Source organism: Elephantulus edwardii, unplaced genomic scaffold, assembly GCF_000299155.1.
Source record: "Elephantulus edwardii isolate Elephantulus edwardi_28Jun2011 unplaced genomic scaffold, EleEdw1.0 scaffold00024, whole genome shotgun sequence".
NCBI classification, from domain to species: Eukaryota; Metazoa; Chordata; class Mammalia; order Macroscelidea; family Macroscelididae; genus Elephantulus; species Elephantulus edwardii.
In genome coordinates this window covers 3,711,559-3,731,902 of record NW_006399774.1, presented here as the reverse complement: position 1 = coordinate 3,731,902, position 20,344 = coordinate 3,711,559, and the positions used below count along the sequence as shown (strand labels likewise).

The 20,344-nt window shown below is 40.2% G+C and overlaps 1 protein-coding gene across 1 annotated transcript in view; it reads left to right on the top strand.

The window, feature by feature from the left end:
- SYNE1 (spectrin repeat containing, nuclear envelope 1) overlaps positions 1 to 20,344 on the top strand; it is a 644,155-nt gene that overhangs the window by 89,032 nt on the left and 534,779 nt on the right. Inside the window, exons 11-15 of the mRNA XM_006882743.1 lie at positions 747 to 911; positions 8,361 to 8,473; positions 9,017 to 9,185; positions 18,303 to 18,399; positions 19,818 to 20,020. Coding sequence (XP_006882805.1) covers positions 747 to 911; positions 8,361 to 8,473; positions 9,017 to 9,185; positions 18,303 to 18,399; positions 19,818 to 20,020 — 747 coding nt within the window. The remainder of the gene's footprint in view (positions 1 to 746; positions 912 to 8,360; positions 8,474 to 9,016; positions 9,186 to 18,302; positions 18,400 to 19,817; positions 20,021 to 20,344) is intronic.

Genomic DNA, 20,344 nt, shown 5'->3' with positions numbered 1-20,344 from the left:
CTGCAATCCCAGAGGCACAAATTTCAAGTCCACCAGATGCTCTGCTGGAGAAGGAGGGGCAATCTCCAGTCTCCTCCTGTACCAGTCAGACCCGATTTGACGGTACACACACAAAATATAATAATTTTTTAAAAAAGTGAAAAAAAAAGATAGAGTAGAAAGTCAATGAGAAGGAGAAAGACCCTCAAAGGGATGCACTGACACAGAAATTACCACAAAGGGCTTGAGCATGATGGATAATGTTCTCACAACACAGGACTGGGCTGTTTCCACCCGTTGAACACGGCGCCACTAGGAGTCAGAGCCAAGCCCATGGCACCCAACAACAAAGCTATGAAATCCCTGTGGTGTAAACAGTTGACACACTAGGTAGCTAATCAGCATGTTAGAGGTTGGGACCTTGGACCAAAGGCCTGACGATCTACTTCCCTATCAGCCTTTGGACAGTCTGGAGAACGCAGCTCTGCTCTGACTTTTGTCCATCCATGGGATACTCAGTACTCTTCTCCAGAACCACAGCTCAAAAGCAGCAGCAGTTCATTGGTCTTCCTTAAGATGGATATGGAGTTTCTTTAGAATATGTCATTTTCTTCACACCCCCAGAGCATCAGTGAGTCTAAAATGGCTAACGTAAAGTCTCACTGGGACTTTCATATAATGTGTGGGCATTTTAAGAAGCCTCCTCTATATCCATAAAACCTCCCTGCTACGTTAGAGGTAAGACATCTTTCTGCTTCGATTGGCAGCTCTTTGATTGGCACATACAGCTTGATAAGGCTCTGCCTGCGCCCCTGGGCACCATCGGGGCCTGGCTGTACAGAGCCGAGGTGGCCCTGAGAGAGGAGCTCACCGTCCAGCAGGTCCATGAGGAAACAGCAAACACCATACAAAGGAAACTCGAGCAGCACAAGGTAAAAATTCTGCATCCCAGCCGTCGATGTGGGGGCTGGTGGTGGGGTCAGCACCGAACTCCCGGGGCTCTGACCCTCCCAAACGTGGGGCCCAGACACCTCCCACCTTCTCACATGGGCTGTAATTAGCTCTTTCCTTTCATGATTTCTTTTTTAAAATAGCAGTTCTGGTAGGTCTGTATCCTCTGCTATTTTCCAGTACCTCTGAAGCAATTCTAGCTACTTCTGTTACTGTATGGTATTTTTTTTATCAAAGATTAGCCCATAGGTAACATGGATTTACGTGATAAAATACAATGAGCAATTAGCCGCAAGCTGCGTCCCTGCCCTGGTCCTTAGAGAAACACAGGCTGAAATTCTCCTTCTGCAGTGGGGTGGGTAGAGGCAGGAGATGGAGGGAGCGCTGGGGTATGAAGTCTGCGCGTGTGTGGGGAGGGGAGGGGTGAGCAAGAAGGGGTCGGTTTTATGGTTTCTTGGTCTTTTTTTTTTTGCTTTCTTAGCATAACGCGGGATCAATTGTTTATGTTTTAAATATAATTCTATTTTTTTATTTTGTGATATAATTATCTAAAGTAAACTATACATTTTCCCCCTTTACTTCACCATAATGCATTTCACACAAGTGAAGATTTGTACCCCCTTGTTGTGTCGTGGTGGTGGAATTTTACTGTGTCCTAAACATGTGGAAAAGAAAAACCCCTACATATGATGACACATGACCAACTTAGAGTTCATATGTATTTTATGCCAAGTTACTGAGATGTGTGTGTGTGTGTGCGTGTGTGTGTGTGTGTAATATGTATCTCCTACATTTGGTTTCCTGGATAACAGTGCTACAATTCTTTTTTTATTTTTTTAATACTAATTTACAGAATTTGAACACACTGTTTTCAAGTACAGATTCTTAGTAGCTTCAGTAACCCATAGGTGCTTCCAATATGCCTGCCTCTCAGTTCCTTGACTTCCTCTTCCCTCTGACCTTTATTCTCTGGTTATTGTGTCCATAGCTATAGCCTAGAACTTGTCGTCATCAGTAATTGAAAGCCCTCCATCATCTCTCATGTCAAGGACCTCCCTCTCCAGCCTAACTTCCATCCTTAACTCATTTTCTTTAGGTCCTCTGACTTCAGGACATCTCAGGCTCTTCTGTGGGATCCTGTCTCTCATCTTCCTTTTCCTTCCTTCCATTCCCTGGTCCTCTATTTGCATTCAACGAGCATCATATGTTTGTACTTGCTTGCACCCTTCCTCACTGGTACATAGGTCACTTTGCCCTCTCATCTTCATTCTAAACACAGCCTTAGCAAAGCCCAACTCTGCTTAGCGCGTGCCCACGCACAGACGGCTGACGGTGGCTGGAGGAAAACACACCTCCAGGCCCAGTGACTAACTAACCTAGGAAGAGCTTCAGCTGTCTGGCAATCAGACAGCATTCCCAATGCTGTTCCCTTTCCATTTCCAGAGAGCTATTTTGTTCCTTGTCTCCTCAAACCTTCCACACCTCCTCCCCCATCCTCACTTTTAACTGATGGCACTGCTTCCTATTTCTCCGAGAAAATAGAAGCAATCAGAAGAGAATTTCCGCCAGCTCCCACAACCACATCAACCCACCTACAGGCATCTGTGCTTGGCTGCTGGGTCTTCACTCTTGTTACTATGGATGAACCATCTGCTCCGAGCGAAGGCCGGTCTCTCCTCTCCCTACCCCTTTCTGAAAGAGACTATTCCTGTCGTTCTTCCCTTTCCTATAATTTCTAATCCTGCTCGATTTTTTTTCTTTCTCTGTTCAGATATACTGGTCTTTCTCAGATCTTCACAGAGTCCTAAACTCTGCATTCCCTTCTAACCACTGCCGATTATCCCTCTTCCTTAAGCTAAATTGTAAAGAAATAGTGATCTAGTTTCTCTTTTCCCTTTAAAAATCCTTTTCTCTCATTCTTTCTGGAATTCAATCTAATCCTGTGTTGGCCCTGTCAAGCTGGTTCTGTCACGTCCACCAGAGTCCTCCATGTTTCTAGCCTAATGACAAATTCTCAGTTCTTATTATATCAAAATCAGTTATGCCTAAACTTTTCCTTACTTCTTCAGCTATGACTTTTTCATTTTCCCTAGTCTTTCAACCCTCGTCTTTGACAGGCTGTGATGATAGTAGCTATGATGCTGCCATCTTAAATACTACCGGAATCTTCCATGGTGGACAGGGTTCAGTAGAGGTTTGAGACTAAGAACAAAGGCCTGGGGGTCTCCTTTGGGATATACACCCACAGAATCCTGGTGGGTCACAACAGCAAATATTGTCTCCTATGGTACTGGGAGATGTGTCTCAGCATGGAAGGCACAGAATGTTTCAGTGACCCAACAATACACTTGGGCATGCCCGTGATCTTGAAGATGGTACAGGTTTAAGGAGTGTTTAGTTTCTATGGCCCATGAGGTCAGCATGAGTGAGAAGTGACTTAAAAGCTGACTGTCATTATTAGGCTGAACAAATATTTATAGAACATTTTCTGTGCACATACAAGTGTTCAAGGCATTTGTGATCTACCTATAAGCAAATTCCCTGCCCTCATGTAGCCTACTTTTTAAGGAGAGGAGGCAGATAAAAATAATTTTTAAAATGTTGTTGTTGTTGTTGATGGTGTTATGTGCTATTGAGTCACTTATGACTCTTAGCAACCTATGTACAACAGCCCTGAACCCTGCTCTATCCTGTGTCAACTTTACTGTCGCTCGCACATCTACCTTCACTACCCCAGTCTCTGTATCAATCCATCTCACGGATGGTCTCCCTCTCTTTCTCCGTCCCTTCACCCTTCCAACCATGATGTCCCTCTCCAAGGACTGGTCCCTCCTCACAACATTTCCAAAATGTGTCAGATGAAGCTTCAGAAGCCTTGCCTCTAAGGAGCAGCCTGGCTTCACTCTCTCTAGGATGAACCTGTTTGTTGTCTTGGCAGTCCATGGTATATTCAACTCTACTCAGCACCACAGCTCAAAGGCATCAATTCTCTTTAGAAGGTAGACCTGGTATAGGATGCATGAGGTGGTTTTGCTATCTTAAATACATTCATCAATGAAGTGTACTGAAAGGTGACGTTAGTCAGACATTAGTATATTCTTACCTCAAAACCTTTGCTCTCTTTATCCTTCTGGAATGCTCTTCTCCTTCACCCTGTGACACTATCCCACTAATCCTCTTTCTTCTTCATGTCTTTGGTGCCTTTATTTCCTGAAAGCCCATCTTTTACACAACTCTTTCCTAGTCTCCTCATCAAAAATACGAACGCGAGTACACTATTCCTCCATCTTTGCTTGACTTTTCTCTGTTCATTTTTCTCATCTTACTTGTTACCTATTTAGATTATTTATTACATTATTTTCTGCACTTTAACATCCATTCCATATGGGCAAAGATTATTTTTAAATCTATTTTAATCTTTTCTTGAGTAAAGATTTATAAATCATATTGATTTTCCCATGCAATCATTCAAAGACTTTTGGTTTTATGACATTAGTTGCCATGGTTTAATATGATTCATTTATTGCAATATCTAATCAATCTCTTACTGTGTGTTACCTTTCCTTTCACCCAACATACCTGTGTATTCAGTTTCACATTCTTCTCTGTCTCTTTCAGGCCTGTTAAACCTCCAAGATTGTTTCTATCTGTAGGTTGTTGTTGTTAGGTGCCACTGAGTACAACTCATATAAGTTCATATAAGTCAGTGAGGATAAGGATAGCACTGGACAGGAGGTAAGGTTCAGATCTGTGTTCATAGGGATCTGTATGAGTCATAACCCAAAGGCCATGCACTCTGCTGGTTCAAATCCACCAGGGGCTACTTAGGAGAGAGACGAGTAATCTCCTCTCCTGTGATTAATAACTTCAGAAACCTACTGATGAGTCAGCTAGGAGACCCCTCAACTCTGCCAATGACTGGCCAACTGATGTAGTTCCCTGAAGACATCTGGTGGCACAGGCCACTGCATGTTGCACCATTAACGTAAAGACTTCTTGAGTGGTTTGAAGCCATTCGTGGCTACACTGGAGAACGATGGCCAGTCTCTTCCCCTGAAGATTTTCAGCTTTGGAATTTTCGATGAGGTCACTATGAATTGCAATCAACCAGATGGCAATGAGTGAATCATTTATGCGAGTACCTAAGAGTCCTTGCAGCGTAGCAGGTGCATTCTTTTCCTAAACAACATGCCTCTGGAAACTCTGTGAACTCTGAGAAACAATGATACTTATAGAAAGGCTTCAGGTCTTTTGTTCCCAGGATCGCTATGAGACACGCTAGTCAAAAGGTATTGGTTCAAAGCTACCAGCCACTCTGTGGGAGAAAAATGGTTATCCTGCTCTGGCTAAGATTTATAGCCTTGGAAACCTATGAAGTCTTGTTATGATTAGAGAGTGACTCAATGACAGTCATTTTATTGAGGTTTCAGCCCATTACTTACAGATAAAAAGTGAATAAAAATGTGATTATAGCAAAACCTATCAAATTCAAGCTTTGAGCTGCAATAACTGAAGGGTTCTATGAACAAATATTCAATGATACAGAAAGTATCAAAAGAAAATGGAAGGGGTATACTAAGTTACTGTACCAAATAAAATTGACTCACATGCATAGTGCCACTGTTGTAAAACAGGACTGACATCAGGGTTGTGGGGGGAGACTGAGAAAAAGGGGATAAATAATGTATACTGCATTGAAACATATGAGGAAGAGAACTGTTTAAAAGGGATACGTGATTAGGTATTATTGTCATGACAGGAGTCCAAAATGAAGGCTGCATAGTGGAGTGGCCCTGGAGGGAGGGAACGATAAAACAATGAAAAATTTTTTTCTTTTACTTTTCAAAGAGAAGAGTGTACTAAGGGGGAGAGGGGAGCAGGGAGAAAAGTGCAACAATGAATGAATGGAAATCCCAAGTCTCTGTAAATTTTCATTAACATTAATAATAATTTCAAAAAGGGGAAAAGATTAAAAAATTAATAATAAAAATTTGAGGAAAAAATTAAAAAATGTTTTAGAAAGTAGCATCTGATCAAGAATCAATGGTAGTGCAGGAAGAATTCAAGCTGTACTAAAAATATTGGCAAAAAAAAAAATGGCCCTAGAAACTGATGGAATGCTGAGGTGTTTCAGGAAACAGATATAACCGTGGACGTGCTCATCAGGCTCTGCCAACAAGTATGGAAGATAGTTACCTGGCCCACTGACTGGAAGCGAGCCATGTTTGTGCCCATTTCCAAAAGAAAATGACCCAGCTTACTGTGGACATTATCAGACAGTATGATTAATGTCATACTGAAGCAAAATCTTGGTGAAGATGGCTCAGAGATGGCAAGAACAAATTGACAGAAGACTGCCAGAAGTTCAAGTTGAATTCAGAAAAAGTGGTGGGGAAAGATTATCATGATTGACATCTGATGTATCTTGACTCAAAGCTGAGAATACTAGAAAGATAACTTTTGTGTATTGACTGCTCAAAGGAATCAGCTGTGTAAATCATAAAAATTGTGGATAATATTGACTTTAGACACTTGATCTACTCCAGGGGTGGGAGGGCAGGGAAGGAGAGGAAGACCCTCAATGAGATGGATTGGGACCGTACGACGGTGGTATGAAGCCCAGTGGAAATTGTAAGTGGTGTAGGATCAGACGTTTAATCTGGATTTGTTGTGAGTGGGAGTTGACTGGAAGTCACCTAACAATGTCTGCATAAGTAGCATTTTATCTATCTATCTATCTATCTATCTATCTATCTATCTATCTATCTATCTATCATCTATTTTAGTTTTATATTGGTTGCTTACAAAGTTGGTAAGCACTGTATTTCACACTATTTATTCTCTGTTCACATTGTGTTTTATACCATCATTCCCATCCATTATTTATTTTTTCTACTAGTTTATAAAATTCAAATACAAATGTGAACAAATTCTTTCCATTTCCCTCACCACCCCCATCAAATTGTAAAACCCAATGATTAATTTCCCCTTCCCCCTGAACATCCACATCCCTCTGCTTCCAGCCTCTCTCGCCCCTCCTAGATTCTTTTACTCATTCTACAAGAATGCTTTTATACAATATTTATCCTATGTGACTGAGTTAGTTCACGCAGCATAATACTGTCCAGTCCCTCCCAAGTTAGGTATAATTTACAACGTTATTACTCTTGCATGCTGCGTAGTATTCCATTGTGTGAATGTATCATAATTTCTCAATCTATTAATTTGTGGTTGGACATTTGGGCTGTTTCCATGTTCTTACAATGGTGAATAACACTGCTATGAACAGTAGTGTGCAAATCCATTCATTATTTATAAATGTTACACATGACCTTACCACAGTGATATTTAACAGATATTCCTGTTTTTTTTTTTGTTTGAAATTTCCTAACCAAAACCTATTATTATCATCTCTTTCTCTCTTGCTCTATTTTTTCTTTTTTCTCTATTACTGCCGTCAAGTCAGAACCAATTCACAGTTCATCTTCCAGCAGGTTTTCAAAAGCTGTAAACTGCACAAGAGAAAATCGCCATATAGCTGACTTTCTTTTTTTGGCAAACAAACATTACTTCCTAAAGGCCTGTCCTTATGTGTAAAGCTGTCTTCTGAGAATACAGTGGTTCAAATCCACCAGTTGCCCGTGGCAATCACAAAGGTGAAGCAATCCTCTTCCATTAAAATTCACAGCCTCAAAACCCAATAAAGGATCGCCATGGGTTGAGATCATCTTGGGTGCAGTAGGATTTTTTTTCATTTTGAAATAAAATAATAACTGAATGTCTACCTTTTATCACCAAAATACTACATTAATGATGCATACTTTTAAGCTTTCCCCCCTTTTTTCTTTTTTCTTGTTATTAATTTTAATGAAAATTTACAGAGACTTTGGATTTCCATTCATTCATTGCTGCAGTTTTCTCCCTGCCCACCTCTCCCCCCCAGTTCACTCTTCTCTTTGAAAAGTAAAAGAAAAATTCATTGTTACACAAGCCCTCCGCCCAGGTCCACTCCACTTTGCAGCTTTCCTTCTGGACTCCTGTCATGACAATAATACCTAATCACATATCCCTTTTAAACTCGTCTCCAAATTAAGAAGGGGGGAGCTAACTACCATTGTTTAGCGCAACAATTGCATTTCCCTTGGCACCATGTGCCTTTAAAATGTCTGAATGAGTGCTGTGCAGTGTCACGAATGTCAAAGATGCCGAGATCCCTGGGTCCAGCTGAGAACCGGCTCTGTAAGCACCGGCGCCTGTAACAGGTAAATGCCCGAGGCAGGCACCAGGCGGCACGTGGACGCAGCAGCAGGACTAAACTGTCAAGCTCCCCGACTCATCGGAGCAGCCTGGAAATGATGCTCCTCTGCCTCCTGTGAACATATTTCCTCATTTTATTGATTTTTTTTTTTTTAAACAACCACCTGTCTTAGGATCTGCTTCAAAACACCGATGCCCACAAAAGAGCATTTCATGAAATCTACCGGACCAGGTGTGTCAATGGGATTCCCGTGCCCCCGGACCAATTAGAGGACATGGCTGCGAGGTAAGAGAATACCTGGCTTTGAACGAAGTCTCTTGTTGAGATGCCTGGTAGATTTTTTTTCAGTTTCTTTTTGTTTCAGTGAATTCCTTTTTTTTAAAAATTTTTCCCTTACAGAGATTCCTGCATGTGTTAAGTAAACATAAGGTTCCCCTTAGACATGTCAGGAATAACAGCAATCTAATACATTACTAATTGCAGAGAGTAAACCTGAATTTCCCCTCAGCCTGTAATTCAGAGAAGGCTTTTTTTCATGGGCTGTATTATTCAGTGTTGTAACGAACATTATGTAATATTGCAAAGGCAGCTCAGAAAAGAAACAGAAGAGAGATGTGTTGGCAGGGTAAAGAACTAAATCAGGCTTCCATCAATCCTGTTTTGCCTTTAAACACAGAGCTAGCGAGAGCCGGGATCAGGTCTGCAGACAGTGTCCACAGGCATGAAAGGACCTTCTCTTCAAAGCCTGCGCGTAACAGGTTAAAGAAGCATTGTTCCGTTACTATTAGTTACATCCCGTGAATTCCACATCCTGTGTTTTGTTTCTAGGTTTCATTTTGTTTCCTCCACCTCGGAGCTGCATTTGATGAAGATGGAATTTCTGGAATTAAAGTACCGCCTGCTCTCGCTGCTGGTGCTCGCTGAGTCGAAGCTCAAGTCCTGGATCATCAAGTATGGGAGACGGGAGTCTGTGGAGATGCTGCTACAGAATTACATCGTGAGTCTGCCTTGTGCTTTGACAGAGAAACGGAGGGAGCAGGGATGCAGCATCAGCATCTAGCAATGTATTTTATGCTGAGCTAGCGAGATCTCAAATTGAAACATAAAGGTACCCAGGTATTTTAGCTGCACTGAATAGAAACTATGTGCACTTAAACAGTAATGTAAATTAAAATCTTTATGTTTAGCATTTTAAGGCTTTTAGAAAATCTCTCCTGCACAAAATGAATGTGCAGCATTCATAGTATTGAAGAGATGGGGTTGGCTTTTACTGCTAAAAAAGTTTTCAGGTTGCAGATGCACAGCTTTGTGAACTCATCATGAAAATAGAATTAAAAAGCTGGAAGTTAATCTATCTCTATGTTTAAAACAACTCTAACTTGTCTACATGGGGGGTTATACTTTATTTTTTTTTATTAGATCATCTATTTTTTTAAGCCATTTCCTGACTGTTGCCCAGTCTTCTGGGCACTCAAGGAAAGTAAAATTTTGTCTGAGAAGCTCTAGACCAACTTAATTTGTAAACATGAACTCACATTTGGGGCCCTCTGTACCTATCTACCCACCTGGAATAAAATCTCTGCCTTAACAAAAGAATTCGATTGTTCTGTAGTTATCAGCACCTTATATGTATAATTGGCTCATTATATTTGTTAAAAGTGGTTTCTTTCTCTTGGGAAATTAAGCATGCCTACTACAAGCTTTTGTGGCAATTCATGTTTGCTCATAAATTAATCTGCAATGGGGCATCTCAGTAGTCCAATGCAATTCCATTAATGTTCAATCACAAATTTGAAGTGGTTTTTAAATAAGCTTTTTCCAATATAAGTCCATTTTTACAGAGCTTACTTTCCCTGCCTCTGTAGCAGGTGGTACTTGGAGATCTATTGAAAACCATCTCCTCACAGGAGCATTCAGGATTCTATGCTGTGGCATTTTCATTCAATGTTTATAAATGATGAGTGAACAGCATGCATTAAAAAAATAAGGTATAATAGATTTTCAGTAAACTCTCAATATTTCTAAAATTATCTAGCAAGCATTCATAAAATAAATCTATTGTGATAAACCCCTTTTATTCACTTTTCTTCGAAAGTACTGAAAAAATTAAATTTTTTAGTCTTAAGCAATTACACTATTTCTCTAAATACATTCTGATATGCATTAATAGCTTCGGGTTTAGTTCTGTCACATGATTTACTCTGAACTCAGTAGATCCTGTTGGACTTTTCACTTTTGTGTTAACTACTTCAGGACAGCCAATCAGATTCAAGTACCTCATAAAACTGTTCCCCCAGGAAATATTCTAACACAAGGATGCTGAGAACATTCTTAGAACTTCTCAAAAGGAAGGTTGTATAAATAGAGACTGGTTATTAGTGATTAAAAAAATATCTGTACTTTCTGCCTACTCTGTGAAGTTGATGAACTTCACTAAACTGGTAATTTTAAGCTGTTTTGTAACTCTCAAAGTTGTTTGAAACTTGCTGTAATTACTCCGCAAGCATAAGTTGTTGTACTGAACATTTATTAATATGATCATCTCCTGCAGAAGCATGCCTATGAATATTCATTAAGAGCAATTCTTATTCACTATTGCTCATACTTCCCCCTTAAAATGCAAAGGCATTTTAAATGACTTTTCATTTAATAGTTTTAATGACTGTTAGGTGTGGAGTATTTAGTGTGTCATGTGCTTCTACCTCTGACCCTACTTTCAGCCTGGCAGGGGACGATTTTCAAATTGTTTTCTACATGGTGGAAACTGGAGAGAGAACAAACATCAAGTTCTACCTGTGGGGGCCACATTAGCTCAGAGTTAGAACCTAACTTTGAAAAATCAGTCATTACAAATCATAAACCCTTTGCTTTAAATACCAGACTTTACTGTATCACAAAATTAGCTATGACCAGAAAAAGAACTTTTAAAAATATGAAAGAAAACAAAATCATTGGTAAACCTTCTTTATAATTTAGCAAGCTGAGGAATGTAACTCCCATATAGAATAGTTTCATTTACCATTGCACTATGAGTAACCATATTTTACACTTTAGATACTGTAACTTCAGAACTCCTTCATGGGATAGGGTAGTATTAGGGGTGGGGGCATCCAGAAAAGAGAATATTGAGATGGCTTCCCCTAAAAATGGAGACACATAGAAATGTGTTTGATTGATAGTTCAACTCTCTACTATCGCCTTTATGAATGGCTTAGTCATTCTCCACATTTTTAATAATAATCATAGGATAATACATATTCTTCTAAGGAGCAGAGGCTGACATAATATTTTCCTTCTGTTCTGCCTAGAGCTTCTCCCATCCTTTTGGGGCTTCTGGGAAATCCATTCTCTTTAGAACAGAATGTTCCAAAGAGAGTGAAGATTTCCTCTAATAATACACAATTCATTTCTTTCCTGCAACCCTTTCTTTGGCTTCTAAAAAGGTTTATTGTAATGAGCCATATGTTACTACTGGAGGAAAAACCACCATCATATGTGGATACAAAGTTTCATCCTTTTTCTAGTCTGAATTCTCAATTCCATTTTCCATCTTTCCCTCTTAGAAGAGCTGGTGGATGTGAACCGTTGACCTTTTGGTTAGCACATTACACTCTGGGCCACCTGGCATTGTTAAGAGACTGCATGTTGTTGTTAAGAACCATTGAGTTGGAAGCAACACATAGCTGACCATCGAGCAGCTTTTCAGATACAGCAAGTCACATGGGAGGAGACTACTGATCCATCTGGTGGATTCAAACTACCTACCTTTGAGGTGGTAGCACAACTCCTTTTCACTAAGCCAGCAGCACTCAACTATGACTCCTAGTGACTCTATCAATGACGCAGCTGACCCTTGCTCTATCCTGAGTCATCTTCAACATCGCTATCTTGTTCAAGCCCAGACTAGATATCATCCTTTAAATCAAAAGATAATTGGCTTTGGTCTTGACGTCAGAATTGTTGACCTGACCATTTCATATAACATTTACTCCAGTTCTTTTCCTGTGGGGAAAAAAAATAATAGCATGATATTTCATTAATTCTTTCACGTAAAAGTAGAACTTTCGAAATCATTGCTTGTGCCTCATAAAACATGCATATTTTAATTTTTATTTGTGATCACTGATTTTATTAATGTTACTGGACAATCCTGAGGAAATCACTTCTCTTAGTTTATTCTAAGATTCTTAAGTTATTGGGCTGAATTCTCTTACCATGAAATTGGTAAGCTTTGTAATCTTTGTAATTTCATGTAGAAAATTCACTTCCACCAGAATTTGGCTTGTTTCTGTTATGTACCATCTAGTTGGAATCGACACATAGTTGATCTTCCAGAGGCAGTACACCCCCTGGGAGGAGGTTGGCCATCTTTCTCCCTCAAAGCGGTTGGTGTATTTGAACCACTTACCTTTGGGTTGACAGCACCATTCCTTACCACTAAACCATGAGAGCTCCCTAGTGGAATACAAAATGTATCTTATTCTTCTTGATAGTAAAGATGACACAGGATAGAACAAGGAACAGATCTGTTGTTCATAAGGTTGATTCATAGGCAACTCAATGGCATCAAATGACAACAACAACAACATTCTTCTTGAAATATCTTGAACTTGGAGCCCCTTCTAACATAGCTTATTTGTTGAACTTGATAACCAGTTCAGAATTCATTTTGAAAAAATGAAATTGATGCTGTTATTGTAACACAGATTGCCTTTTGTAGTTACTTGTACCTTTTCCCAAGAGGCTCTATCTAGATAGTCCACAATGATAGGGATTTGGTGGTTCTAAAATAAAATGCTATAATTGTTTAAGATGACTAATACAGACAAAATAATTGTTATTACTGAATGGATTTAATATGTATGCAGGAGAAAACCCTAAAAGCTAACTTAAATGAAACAAAATTAAAATAGATAGCTCCCTTCAAAAATTTGTTGTTTAGGGGCTAATTATCATTAATATCACATGCAAGCAAATACTGCTGAAGATCATTCAAACGTGTCTACAACAATGGTTTTATACAATAGAAGGAGTATAAGGATCCAGGAAGGTAGGAGAGGCTGGAAGCAGAGGGATGCAGATGTAAAGAGGGAGGGGGATTAATCATCGGGTCAAACAATTTGATGGGTGGGGGGTGGGGGAAATGGAAAGAATTTATTCAAATTTGTATTCTAATTTTGTAAATAAACTAGTAGAAAAATTTTTAGAAAAAGTGTCTAGAACAGTAAGTATATAGATAGGGAGCTGCTAGAGTTCAAGCAGGATTTAGAAGAAGCCGTGACGCCAGGGATATCATTGCTGATGTCAGATGGATCCTGGCTGAAAGTAAAGAATACCAGAAGAATGTTGATTTATGCTTTATTGACTATGCAAAGGCATTTGACTGTGAATTATGACAAGTTAGGACTAACATTGAGAAGAGTGGAATCCCAGAGCACTTAGTTGTGCCCATGCAAAACCTATATGTAGACCAACATGGGAACAGAGCAAGGAAAGAAGGGTGTGTGTCAGGGTTGTGTCCTCTCTCCCTATCTATCCAATTTGTGTGCTGAGCAAATAATATGAGAAGCTAGACTCTTTGTAGAAGAATATGGTACCAAGATCAGAGGAAGACTCATCAATAGTCTGTGGTTTGGTTATGCAGAAGCACTTGTTTCAGAAGATCAAAGAATACAGCCTTTAATATTAATTGCATCTCAATATCAAGAATACAGAAATTCCTGCCACTGTAACAATAGGCATCATGATAGACGGGGAAACGACTGAGACTGTTAAATACTTTATCTCACTTGGATCCACAATCAATATACTTGGTACTAGCAGTCAGGAGGTCAGGAAACATATTGTACTGGGGCCTGCAGTCAGGGACCTCCCCAAATTATTGAGGAGCAATGATGTCAGTTTGAGGACTAAGGTGCACCTGATTAATGCCATGGTCTTTTCATTCACTTGCTATGCATCTAAAAGGTGGGCAGGGACTAAGGATGATAGCAGAAGAATTTATGTCTTTGAGTGATGTTGGAGAAGGTGCCTAATATCCGATAAATGCCAAAAGAATCATCAGATAGGTTTTGGAGAAAATACAGATAGAGTGCTTCTTGGAGGCAAGGATGGTGAAGCTTCCTGTCACATGTCTTGGGTTTGTTGCTAGGAGACATTATTCCTTGGAGAAGGACATCATGTTTGGGAAGGTGGAGGGATGGCAAAGGAGAGGAAGACCCTCAACCAGGAAGTTTGGCATAATGAGCACCACGATGGGCTTGAGAGTATTGGACATTGTGAGGATGGCACAGGATAGGACAAGGTTGAGATGTGTTGTACACAGGGTCCCTGTGAGTCGAACTTGGCTTGACAACACCTATCAACAACAACAGCATGTATCCATCTCAATAGGATGGTTTGACACACTGTCTGCCACAGTGCCTTTGAACATGGTGGTGATTGTGAGGATGTGAAGGCTCTGGCAAGTTTTCCCTCTGCTGTTCACGGGCTCCTTATGAGAGCAAGTTGCTTGATAATGTTTAAAAACAACACACGAGTTACTTTATTCTTAACACTTTTGAATGGAAAAAGAAACTGGACATAAGCTTCTCTTCCTCATTCATTTGTAATTATTAGAAAAATTGTATTGGTCATTAGAAAAGAAAAGGTAGTTAAGTCTTTTTTAATCCAGTAATGGCACCCTTTCCACTTTTGTTACCTTTCAAAGCAATTCTTTTCCCATTGTTGTTATCATGTGCTGTTGAGTGGGCTCCCAGGGAGCTGTTAATGTCCAACAGAACAAGTCCTGTGTGACCCTGTGTTGTCCTCACAGCCACAGCTGCTCCCGATCCTGTGTCATCCTCACAGCCACGGCTGTGCCTGATCCTGTGTCATCAACACAGTCACTGCGGTGCCCGATCCTGTGGCGTCCTCACAGACACTGCGGTGACCATTACTGCAGCCGCTCTGCCCACCCATCTCCCTGAGGGGCTTCTTCAGCCTCTTGAAGTCTGTGCCCGCACCAATGACGTGGTGACTGGTTTCAAAGCTTAGTCAGAGACCTCTGGTATTCTTACATTGTGTCTTGAACCTAAGGTGTCATTTTCTACTTTTTATCAAAGATTCTTACCACTGGACCAATAGGCAACTTCATAATGGATGGAAAGGAGATTGAAACTGTCAACAGCTTCATCTTGCTTGGATCCACAATTAACACCTTTGGTACCAGCAGTCAGGAAATAAGGAGACACATTGCAATGGGAAAATCTGCAGTTAGGGACCTTTCCAAATTATTGAGGAAGACAAAGATTCTCACCACTGGGCCAATTGGCAGCACCATGATAGATGGAGAAGAGATTGAAGTTGCTAACAATTACAGGCTCCACAATTAATACTCTCTGCACCAAAAGTCAGGAAATCAAAAGATGAATTGCATTGGGAAAATCTGCTGTCAGGTTCCTCTCCAGAGTGCTAAAGAGCAATGATGTCAGTCTAAAGACCAAGGTGCACCTGATCCAGGCCATGATCTTCACAATTACTTGCTGTGCCTCACAGAGTTGGATTATGAGTAAGGATGACAGAAGAAGAATTGATGCCTTTGAATAGTAGTGCTGAAGAAGAGTCTTGAACGTATCATGGACTGCCAATAAAACAAATAGGTCTGTCTTGGAGAAGGTGAAACCAAGTTTCTCCTTAGAGGCTAGGATTTTTAAGCTCTATCTTACATAGTTTGGACATGTGGCCAGGAGGAACTGGTCTTTGGAGAGGAACATCATCCTTGGAAGGGTGGAGGGACAGAGCAGAAGAGGAAGACCCCAGATGAAATGGATTGCTACAGTAACTGGGACAGTGAGAGTAGATGTGTCAGAATCAGTGAGACTGGCTCAGGACAAGGCAGGCTTCAGAGCTGCTATACATAAGGTCACTATGGGTCACAGGCAACTCGAAGGCACCTAACAACAACAGTGATGTCAGTTTGAAAATTAAGATGTGTTTGATTTAGGCCATAGTCTTCCTGATTATTTGCTGTGTATACAAGAGCTGGACAGTGAATAAGGATGGCAGAAAAAGAATTGATACTTTTGAGCTGTGGAGAAGAGCACTGAACATGCCATGAATGACCAAGAGAACAAACAGCTATATCCTGGAGAGGGTGCAGCTGGAGTGCTCTTTGGAGGCAAGAATTATGAGGCTTCACCTCACAAATTTTGGCCGTGTTTCTAGGAGGGGTTATTCCTTGGAGAAGGACATGATGTTGAGAAAGGTCAGTGAAGGAGAGGAAGACCCTCACCCAGGTGGATTGACACAGTGACTGCTGCGATGGGCTCTTGTGTGTCAGGAAGTGTGAGGATGGTGCAGGATAGAACAAGGTTCAGATCTTTGGTTCATAGGGTCGCTATGAGTCATGCTCAACTCAACAGCACCTAACAACAAGAACAACAATATCAAACCATGACTTCTTTGTTCATTTAAATTATTAAAAATTTCAACTACTTATTCCCCAACTATGGAGTAGGAGATAAAGTTAAATAATGAATGAACCATATTATTTATGTCTTCTTTTATTTAAAAGACAAAGACAAGTCCTATTAAAATTAGTGATTAAAGCAATCAATAAATCTCCCGTCCCAGATAATTTACAGCATTCTCACTTCACTTCATCTCTGAATAATTAATATATACATGTGAGGTTTTTGGGGTTTTTATTTTACCTATGAGTTTTGTAAACCTAATATAATGGATAATGTATTGTCTATGTAATATTTTTCAATGCTGTCTTGACATACGACGGACACTTACCAGTAAAAAGCAGAGATGTCTGTGAATTTGCATCTCCAGATGAGTACTGTCTTCTCATTTGGCCTCACCGCGTGACCCGTAGGATGCCAGCTGCTTTTGCAAGGCCCCTTTCGGACTTTGTAGTAGTGACATTTGTCAACTGTTTCCAGTTGGTCACATTAGAGGAATCCATTACATTATTAAAAGAAACTAAAGAGTCTTGGATGCTGTATTCTTGACTGTGGTTGCATTAATTTTATACTTCAGAGGGTTAGCAATAAAGGAGTTATTTCCCATTTCCTGAAGTAAATAATAATAAAAACTTATCTGACATTTTTGGTTCCTAGTCTCTGTCTTATACAAACTATTGCTACCAGTGACTGTTAAATTTGCAATTGATAGGTAGATGGAATTACGTTGTTATTGTGATGTGCCATTAAGTCAGAATCAACTAATAGCTGATAGATACTGCAACAGCTTTTCTAAGGCAGTTAATTGCTCAGGAGATAACCTGTCTTTCTCCCTTGGAGCAGCTGGTGGCTTTGAACCACATGACTTTGGGTTGGCAGTACAACTCCTTACCAGAGCCCATAATGAAAATATGGATTTTCCCTATCTGCAGTTTTGAAAACTTTTCTAAATATGGGACCACTGGTAACATGGACAGAGTTTAAGATTATTTTAGATTTTACCACTTAGAAGCATGTTCTCCTGACCCTTTATTTTAAGGGAAGTCCTTGTACCTGGCACCATTTATTTATAGACTACCATTCCTCAGAACACTCATTGTTGAGAACTAATGTTCAAAGATCAAGAGAGTCCCACAGCTAAACACAGTGGGACATTCAATATGTTCTTCCAAATGCAGTGCTTTCTAAATGCCAGGCCTACGTTCTCTGCCAAAAACATCTGCCTCTTCAATAGCAAAACCTTGGGTAGCAAAGAAATGGGATATTTTCTCAACATGCTGGTGGGTTAGAATTAAAACTGTCAAAGAGGCCGCCCCCACATTTCCTTTCCTACGTGGAAGGTCCATCCCACCTTTGTGATGTGACTTTTTACTAAATCTATCGTCACTTTTTTACCTCCAGGAAGAAAATTAAATACCAGATCACTTTATAAACTCAGAACAAATTCAGGTTATTTGTAGCAATGGAATGAATTAGATATTTTTAAGAAGAAGCGGCTTGAGAAATTTTGGTAAAATATTTATAAAGCTCAAGAATAAGTCAAGCAGACTAGAATCATCTTCTATTCTCAAACATAATTATGAACCACAGAAGACCCCCAATGTCCACATTTCTGCAGAAGCCTAGAGTGTTTGCTCTCTTTCAACCATCTCCTCTTCGTTTAGGCTTTTATAGAAAACAGCAAATTCTTTGAGCAGTATGAAGTGACATATCAGATCCTAAAACAGACTGCAGAGATGTACGTCAAAGCAGATGGTTCAGGTAAGACACACGCCAGAATGTGTTATCAGGTAACATGTGGGCAGATTGAGAATGTACAGGTTCCTACCTGATAAAGCAGTGTTTATCCTCTGCAGAAACCTGTGTAACCATGTCAGCCATTTACTTAGACTGCACGTGTTGAACTCAGTGCTCTTAATTGTCCTTGTGGACAGGAGATTTTTTTTTTAATTTCCATTCATTCATTGTTGCACTTTTCTCCCTGCCCACCCCTTCCCCCCAGTATACTCTTTTCTTTGAAAAGTAAAAGAAAAATTCTTTCATTGTTTTATAATCCCTCCCCCCAGGTCCATTCCACTATGCAGCCTTCGTCTGGACTCCTGTGATGACAATCATACCGAATCACACATCCCTTTTAAACAAATTCCTCCCTCATCTGTTTGAATGCAGTCTGCATAATTCATCCCATCTTTCTCAGTCTCCCCCCAAACCTGATGTCAGTCCTGTTTGATAACAGAGGCACTATGTAGTATTTGTTCTTTTGTGACTGAGATATGTCCTCCAGGGTCACCCATTTTTAATAATATTGCATGAGTTCCTTGTTTTTCAATGCAGCGTAGTATTCCATTGTGTGAATGTACCACAGCTTCTCTTTCCATTCATTTGTTGATGGGCGTGGACAGGAGATTTTGCCCAATGTCTCACTAACCTGCATAGTGATATTCTCTGTGTGTGTGTGTGTGTGTGTGTGTGTGTGTGTGTGTATGTGTTCTCCTATTTTGCTAAGAGAAAGAAAAATCAGCATCAAATTCTAAATTGCAGTTTTCCAATTTATTTTTCCATTCTTAGGATTAAAGTAAAAAAAAAATTAAGTAACTTGAGTATCATAATCAAGTCAATGAGAGAATGAAAAAGAATTTTCCATCCTGTGAATTCTGATTCAGAATGACTCGTGTAATCTGAGAGTAGAATAGAGCCCTGGGATTTATCTTTTTTAAGCAAATTCTCAGTCCTTTATTCTAAAGTGTGTCAAGGGTAGACTTGAACAGCAAATCTTTCAGTTTGCAACTAAGCATGCTCATCTTTGCATTACCCCTTAAGTTTGTGTAAACCCCAAAGTTGTAAAATATTTTTGTCTTATTGCAAACTCTAGCTTTCGGTTGTCCTATAGTTCCCATCTGTTTGAGTACATGTTAAATGCAGGCAAATCCACATGTGCCATTGTTTGCATCACGTTTATCAGAAATTTTAGATTTCTCTCCATCTTTAGCTAGTATACGCTCCTGTGGACAGTCTATTGGTATTTCTAGCATCGGCTGAGTGGGTATCTACCATGACAACCATCAATGTTATCATCTCAGGAATTTATTATCTAAAAGCACAGTAGAATATAAGAGCACAGAAGAAGGGTCTGGTGGGTTTATAATGTCCAGTAAGAATGATGAGTTGACATGTTGCAGTGGAAGAAGCAGAGAATGTGATGAAATTCATGAACGAGACCACCGCTCAGTGGAGGAACCTCTCCGTGGAGGTGAGAAGTGTGAGGAGCATGCTGGAAGAAGTCCTTTCCAACTGGGACCGCTACGGCAACACAGTGGCCAGTCTTCAGGCCTGGCTAGAGGATGCGGAGAAGATGCTAAGTCAGACGGAGCATGCCAAAAAGGTAAGGTGGCTTCATGCAGACGAGAAAGTTGCTCCCTGAATTTAGACTTTCTCCACTCAGTATGCTCCAAGAATGCTGACGCTGCCCAGCTAGATGTGTTTTCAGATTACTTAATAAATAGATGCTGTTGTTGTTGTTGTTGTTGTTATGTGCCGTTGAGTCACTTACGACTCATAACGACCCTATGTACAAACAGCCCTAAACTGTGCTCTGTCCTGTGCCAATCGCACTGCCTCCCACACACCCATCCCGATTACCCCAGTCACTGAATCAATCCACCTCATAGAGGGTCTTCCCCTCCTGCGTTGTCCCTCTACCCTCCCA